Source organism: Octodon degus, unplaced genomic scaffold, assembly GCF_000260255.1.
Source record: "Octodon degus isolate 3935 unplaced genomic scaffold, OctDeg1.0 scaffold00061, whole genome shotgun sequence".
NCBI lineage: Eukaryota > Metazoa > Chordata > Mammalia > Rodentia > Octodontidae > Octodon > Octodon degus.
In genome coordinates, this window is record NW_004524637.1 from 9,463,328 (window position 1) to 9,471,279 (window position 7,952).

The 7,952-nt window shown below is 46.6% G+C and overlaps 1 protein-coding gene across 1 annotated transcript in view; it reads right to left on the bottom strand.

Annotated features, from left to right (window-relative positions):
* Rims1 (regulating synaptic membrane exocytosis 1) overlaps positions 1 to 7,952 on the bottom strand; it is a 496,751-nt gene that overhangs the window by 222,532 nt on the left and 266,267 nt on the right. The window contains exons 5-6 of the mRNA XM_023718668.1: positions 4,200 to 4,543; positions 1 to 414 (exon numbers count right to left, since the gene is read on the bottom strand). The exon at positions 1 to 414 is cut by the window's left edge and continues 407 nt beyond it. Coding sequence (XP_023574436.1) covers positions 1 to 414; positions 4,200 to 4,543 — 758 coding nt within the window. The remainder of the gene's footprint in view (positions 415 to 4,199; positions 4,544 to 7,952) is intronic.

The following is a 7,952-nucleotide window of genomic DNA, read 5'->3' on the forward strand; positions in this document are numbered from 1 at the left end:
GGACCGGGCTGGGCCTCTGGCGGCGCGGCGGCCTCGGTGCGCGGGAGCGCCACGTCGCTGTGGCGCCGCTCGTGCCGCGCGCGGGACACTCGGGCGTGCATGCGCATCTGCTGCTCCTCGGGCGGCGGCTTCACCGGGTACCGCGCCAGGTTCGGGTCGCTGCGGTACCGGCCCTGAAACGCCTCCTCCTCCTCGCGGCGCTGCCGCTCCGCCTCCGCCGCAGGCCCGGCCTCGCGCGCCTCCGGGCCATCGGGCAGGTCCTGCGAGCGGCCCTTGTCCAGCCGGCGGCCGTCGCGCCGCTCCCTGCGCTCCGCCGCATCCCCGGGCTGCGCTGGGGCCTTGGGAGTGCGTCTCCGCGCCTCCGCCCGCGGCGCCCCCTTGCCGTGCTGCTCCGGAGGCCCCGGGCCCTTCTTCCTGTGTGCGCAAAGAAGGCCCAGAGATGCAAGTTTATAATACTTAAAAGAAGGCCCGCAGGCCCCCACCCCTGCGTCCCAGCCCCGCATCATCCCAACTCAAGACAATGTCTGATCCAATACCATAAAGCTACCTCAAGCCAACCTGCATAAATACTGGCTGTGCAAAGCAATATTTAGCTGCACATACATGGACCCTACATATTCCGGGACCTAAAAACTTGTTTCCAAGTTGTAAAATTTCAACCAAATCCCTAACGATCATCAACACGTTAATTAAATGCATGGGCGGATTTTAAGCAGCCCTCTGCTTTGCAGTCAAAGTCTTTAAGATATTTTGGAGGACAATAAAATAGATCATATAGCCCCAAAAGACAACATGGATACACCACCTCAAACCAAATGCACACCTGCTAGCTGTATGGCAACATGTATACCACTCTTTTACTGTAACTGAAGCTTTCCAAGAGATGTAAATACAAATGTCTACGTCAGAAACCCAATCTGGCAGCACATTGTCCCGTAGGAAGATACATTCATTCGGCCCCATCATGTACACCCACAAGATCCTGCGGGAGTCACCGAGGAAATGGGAGCTAACCATAGTTTACAGTTTTGACTCCTAAGTGTGAAGTAGGAAACGATGCTGACAGTGTTTAAATCAGTTTGTTTTTTCTCCTGCTCTCCCCATTGCAGAACAGGGTCCAGTGTGAACTGTACTCGCCTCTCTGGGCTGTGAAGGGCGCCAGCAATGATAAAAGTAAGGGGCGTGGCGGGGCAAGCTGTGCGCGCAGTCAAATATCATTCACTGCCTGCGCCTCGAACTACACTTTATTTGAGAAGTTTCAGAAATTGCAAAGAGCCGGGTCCTTGCCTGAGCACTCTGAACGCGCACAATTGAATGTGCAGTTAAAATAGAGGCCACTTCAGGCTCACATTGGAATCCTAAGGTCCCCACAAGGGCCCTTCAGAGGCGGGAGAGGATCTGACTGGAAGCGCAGAAGGCGATGTCATGAGGGGACATGGAGGAATATACGAAATGGGCCAGAACAGGGCAGTTTCTTTCATGGATGGGCTGGTGAATGGGCAGCTGCTGAAGCATTGTGGGTGGGCGTGAGCTCCGGATGGGGCGGAGCGCAGAGCTGTACGATGCAGGACGACCATCTACATGGCACCTAATCCCGCGGGGCCTTTGGAGTGAAAGGCATTTGGGTCTGCCAGAACTGCTGGGTGGAGTTGCTCTGGGAGGAATGGACGAGGACCCTGTATTGATCACTACCAAATGCAGCCTCTCGCGGGCGGGCGACGTCTGCGTGCACCCATGCGCCAGCGCACCAAGGCGTAGTCGCTCTTGGAGTTTACAACCGATCAACCTGCTTTGCCTGACAGGCTGATAAAGAGATCTGGGGAGCGTTTGGGGGAACACCAAATATGAAGACGCTTTGGGAACGGGTGAGCATCATGCCAACGGGAAGGAGCTCTCCGGCCTCTGTGTCCCTGCCCCACTGACTACAGTTTTCTCATCTCTGACTGGGTTTTGTTTCCACTGATCAGCTCACAAAACACAAAGGTCAGAAACTGTAATAACTGAAAGCAGGCTGTCATCCTTTGAGTCCGATTCTTCCTGAACTTGTCCACCCTTCACTTTCTGGGTCCCCCTCTTCGCCTCATCCTGCATCTCCAATACTTCACTCCATTATCAATACGCGTGTTTGTTCCTGTTCCTATTCATCTAATAAGTAAAAACATTTCTTCTCAAAAGCCAAAACAAAATCTCTAACTCCTCCCTCTGGAAATGTATGCAGTTTTTCACTAGACATCAGAAACAGAACTCTTTTTTTTGCCTTACTAACTTTCCAGCTCCAAATTCTTCATCTATTTATAGATAGCATCTGCAACATATTTGTTCCTTTTTCATCCGGGACAATTGGTCCCCAAATGCTCTTAATTCTCCCTTCACTGAAGTGCATCTGGTGTCCTTTCAGTATTATTTGTACTCTGTCTTCCTCCCCTAGAACTCCCAGGTATCTCCATTGCTTAACTCAGAAAGATGCCTTTATCCTGGTGGCCTCAAATTACTAGCTAGGTACTTTCTAGTGTTGATCAAATCAGCATCCTGGGTAACTGCCCCAAGTCTGTGTTCCCTGGGATATTGTGTGGTCTCACCCCCAGAAAGAAAAAGGAGTCATGGTCTAATGGTCTTTATACCCTCTGCCTCCAAGCACTGTGGTTGTTTATGGTAAATACATAATGCTAACACCTTGTATAGTAGCCCCATGCATCCAATGCCTACCATGTACCGACCTCAGAGTATACATAGTTTTTTAACACTGGTCTTAGTGCTGTGTGATAGGTTTTTATCGTCTACTGTGGCAGATCTGGGGATGTAATGCACACCTGTGTAACTCTGAAGTCTTTGGTGTTATTGTCTGAACTTTGCTTGAAAACAGAACCAAACACCTTCCTTGGATCTACTTCTGCTTAGTGGGATACTTAGGCGTTCCACAGCAGAAGCAAACAAGCCCAGTTCCATTTCTAACAGCAATGTGGTTCCTCACACTCTGCGCCTCCCCTAGGCAGGGCCGTGTCACCCTTGTTAGCAGGAATTTCTTGCTCATTACATTCTGCCAGGGTATAAATATAATTTGAATGAATCAACTGATTGAACTGAATTATCTGATCATACTATCTGTTGCTTAAAATCTCATTGGCATTCCCTTATGCCTAGGGTAGAACCTTTATAGTGTAACCTGTCCCCACGCTGCCTCACCAGCTACCCCTCCCCTTTCTCCCTCTGCTTCCCACACTGGAGCTGATGGTGGTCCTTCAGGTGGTCCCCACACCTGCTTCCTGCAGGCTGCACATCTGCGCAGATGCCAGGATGCCCTGCTCCTAATAAATCCTTAATCAGACAAACATCCTCAAGGAAGACTTCTCTCCTCCCCGCTTTCCATCACTCAGATTCACCCATCGTATTGTCGAAGTGCATTTTCATTTGCAGGACCATAAACAAACAAATCTCTAAGCATTTCTTCTGGACTCAAGACTGACACTCAGTCATGAGCCAGTTAACTTAGGTGAGCATCTGGGTATGATAGGAAAGCGAAACTTACCACAGGTATCCTGCAGAATGGTGTGTTCTAGACACAGTAGTGAGCCTTGTATTGCCCTCCCGCTGGGAATTGAGAAATAAGCCTTCCACAAATTTCTCCTAAGCTGAAGGGGTGATCCATAAATCGGTGAACATCTAAATTTTACCAAAGCGCCATGCTAAGAACAACGGGCTAAGTATATCCAAACCAAGGGGAGGCACTGTGAGTGTCCTGGGTCCCTTACTGTGATGGCTTTTTACAATTTAAACGTTCACCATGTTTGAGATCACCCTCTCTGAGCAACCATTTCCAGGAGTTTCTGTCAAACAAGAACATTATGGTACATCCATTATTCTCCCGGTCTGGCAACTTCTAGCTCTTCCCCCAAGTCAGAATGACCACGCAAGGTAAATATGTTGAAGGGCAGACATCTAGGCAGGCGTAACAGCACATCCAAAGACACTTAGGAAAAAGGACTTCCCGTACTGCTTCAATAAGAGGCAAAAGCAATAGGAAGAGTGTGGTGAAGTGGGGCGGGCCATGCTGAAGAGGATTTGGGACTATTTACTATGACTGTTAATTTCATTAAACATTGACTGTATGTTCTCATTACACCTTTGGAAGTTAATGCTTGAAAATGAGTTTACGGTGCAAGCGAGACCTCGACTCCTGCGGGCAGTGCCCAAACTATTACCTCTCTCTCGGAGGTTCACTTCTAGACCTGGAGGACGCCTGCTTCTGCTCAGACCCTGGGGCCTTCAGGGAGGGCTCCGCCCCTGCGCTCCTGTCCTGCACTGCACTGCCAGGAGGAGCAGCTTCCTGCGAGGTGGCGGCCGCTGTGCTCAGGGGTGTCTGGGACCGCGATCGCTCCTGCAGTCTTGCTTTCTTTTCTCGGGGCGCCTCGGACCCCACACCTGGAGCTGTGTCACTCAGGGTTCCATCCTGACTCGGCTGCTGGGGGCCACTTCCAAAGAACCACGCCCCAGATTTGGTTAAGATTTCTTGTTGCTTTCGGCACAAATTGCATACCCACATAACCTAAGCAGAGAAGAGAGAATAAGGTCAATTTCCTGGGCTACTTGGAAGTCATTTGGTTTCCCTACATTATAAAGCAAAATAATAGAGATTGCATCCTCATGCTTTGCCTGGAGACTTTCTTGCGACATCGATTCTTGCACAAGTGACAGCCAATCCTGTGACTGCCTGGACAAGCACTCAGCTGAAACTACAGTGTCCCCGGGCAAGCAGAGTTCTCAGAGTAGAACTCTTTCTCAACTGTATTTGACCAACTCTGTGGTTCTTCTTACTATGCATCTGTCATAGCTGGCATGACAGGCCCTGCAGTTTTGTGACAAATATCTGTGAGTAAAAATATTCTAAGTGAGTTAGATAATGGATCAGAAAACTATTGAGAAAACTCCCTGGAATCAATACTTACATATCTAAACCTTATATCTCAAAGGATTTCAGAGATGCCTGCAAATAATAGATGCCCTTCTCAAAAATCATCTATTATTAAAGTCAGTAGTGAAAGTTATTCCCGAGGAACAAGCAAAGGCACAAAAGACAAGGTCAAGCTGAATGTTTTCTAATGTCTTAGCAATAAATTAACCTCCAGCTTATTGCATGCGATAAAATATAGTTTCTGCGTGCCCCTTTAGTAGAGCAATAAATACGCGGCTGGGCTTATCTGTATGTTGCCACTCCGATGTAATGTTTCCTTAGGAGGGATATTTCAGAATAGTTAGAAGCATCATCGATAAATCCTAAGATTTACCAGTACTGAAACCTACATATTTGCTCTCTTCTTGAAGTCATTTAAAACGAATATAATAATGACAATAACTGTAACAAAAATAACGGACAAAATAACAATAAGAGCAACAACCAGCCATCACAAGACACCCCCATGAGTCCTCTCTTCAAATAAAGAACGTGACACAAGCAATTCATCACCTAAGTCGCTATCAAAATCACCTATCGATTATGGCTTCCCCATTAAATGCTAGCCAAGCAAACATGTACGCTACACCTGCTCCCCATCTCCTTCAATAACTGAAGTCTGGGCTAGCCAGATAGCTCAGCAGATTAAAGCGTTTGCTTAGGCAGACACAGGGACCAGAGTCTGATATCCAGAGTGCCGTGCTGCCCCCCCACCCCCGCCGCACACCGAGAGGGCGATTGAGACGGGGTGTGGCAGCTGGAGCCTGTAATCCGAGCACTTCGGAGGCTGAAAACAGGAGGATCTCTACAAGTCTGATCTGTGTAATGAGACCCTGTACTAAATACAGAAAGAAAAAAAAGACAAAAAACCAAAACCCTGAAGTCCCTCAGAAGTCCTGATTCCTGGTCAGAGATGGATCCAGACTAAAAGGGGGACAGAAAATACTCTGGGACCAAGACTTCTGTGAATGCTGGCCCTAAGTATCTTCTCCCCAGAACTCAGGGTGGGGCAAGGTAATATGTCCCCTCTTTGATTCTTTCACTGTCACTTTATCTGACCAGACAATGAATAAGATCATTTCAAATGACATGGTTCAGAAAGATGGGTATCACACTTTAGTCTTTCATATCAACCAAGCAGATACTAGACTGGAATTTTTGTTTGTTGTTGTTGTTCTTTGAAATTTTATCTTATTTTTTTAATAGATTGCAAATTAAAAGTAAATTATTTACAAACATAAATGAATATAGCAATAAAAACTGTCCAAAATAAAAATGAAGAAAGAATTTACAGATCAGTCATAATACTTCACTGTGTCAAAACCAAGAAACTTATATTCATATAATTAGAGGCTGGAATTTCTTAAACTGATACTAAGCAAATTTCCACCAATCATGAAAAATAATTCCTTCCCAGTCCTAGCCCAGACCCGGTGAGTGTGTGGGAGAGCTTCTGGCTACCCTGCGGCGGTGGGACCTACTACTGGTCCCAGCCCAGGCGCAGCGTGGGTGAGACCCTCTTTCACCCCCTTGGGATGCCCCCCACCACTCCGCAGCACCTCCCCCACCCTGTCTGCCCAGTAGGAATTTCTGCCACGTTCCGGGAACCGCCAGAACCAGTCCTAGCCCAGGCCCGGTGAGTGTGTGGGAGAGCTTCCCGCTACCCAGCGCCGGCGGGACCTACTACTGTTCCCAGCCCAGGCGCAGCAATATTTAATATCAATAAATATTATCAAATTTACTGATAATAAATTTGCTTATTATCAGTTTAAGAGACTCACTTGTACCCCCTTGGGATGCCCCACCACCACTCCGCAGCACCTCCCCCACCCTGCTCGCCCAGAAGGAATTTCTGCCACATTCCGGGATCCCCTGACCCAGTCCTAGCCCAAGCCTGATCTGCACCTGAACTTCAGTAAGTACTAAGGTTATGCTTACAGCAAAGATCTACAACAAAGGGCAGAAGACAGTGCTACACAAAATGATGAGAAGGAACAAAATGCAATCTCAGAACCCAAGCCCACCCATAACAAGTGCATAGGACACTAATACAAAACAAATTGGGAATCACACAACTGAAAGAAATGAATCAATGGCTTCTGAAATAAAGAAATAGTTTCAGAAAGGTATAGAGGATCTCAGATTGGAAATAAAAAAATAAATCCCTGAATTAATAACATCTGCAGTAAAGAATCAAATGCAAAAACATATGGAGGAAACCCAATGCCCACCCAGAGCAAGTGCAGAGGACACTAGCTCGGCTCAAATGCATGAATTAATAGTGTCGATAGTAAATAAGCAACAGCAAAAAGTTATAGAGGAACTCGGAGTGCAATTCTTTTCTGAAATACAAAAAGAATTCTCAGAAGTCATAGCATCTGAAGTAAAGAAGCAACTACAGAAACATAGGGAGGAAACCCAATCTGAAAAAAACACTGCAGTAAAAGAATGTATAACTGCTTCTAAAGAAGACATTGATAAAAAAAATAGAGGAGATTAGAAAAATGACGGATTCCTTGAATGAGCAATACAGGAAAGAAACACATCGCATGAAGCAGAGTCAAAGAAATCTAGAGGAAATTAAAACCTCAATCACAAGCTTGCAAAACCGTTTAAGGGAAAGTGAAGACAGAGTTTCAGAACTTGAAGATGCTGGTGCAGCTAGTGAAATGGTAAGAAAGGATCTCTTAAAAACAATGAGGATGCAGGAAAGAATAATCTATCACCGGCAAGATGATGCAAAGATGAACAATGTGAGACTGATAGGCATCAATGAGAAAGAAGGAGTCAATACAAATGACATTAAAAAAATATGGGCAGAGGTAATAGCAGAAAACTTCCCAAATATGAGGAAACAATCTGACATTCAGGTAACCGAAGCATACAGAATGCCAAGTAACCTCAACCCAATGAAAAGCACACCAAGACATATAATAGTCAAGATCCCAGAAATTCAGCACAAGAATAATATACTGAAAGCCACTAGAGAAAAGAAGCAGATCAC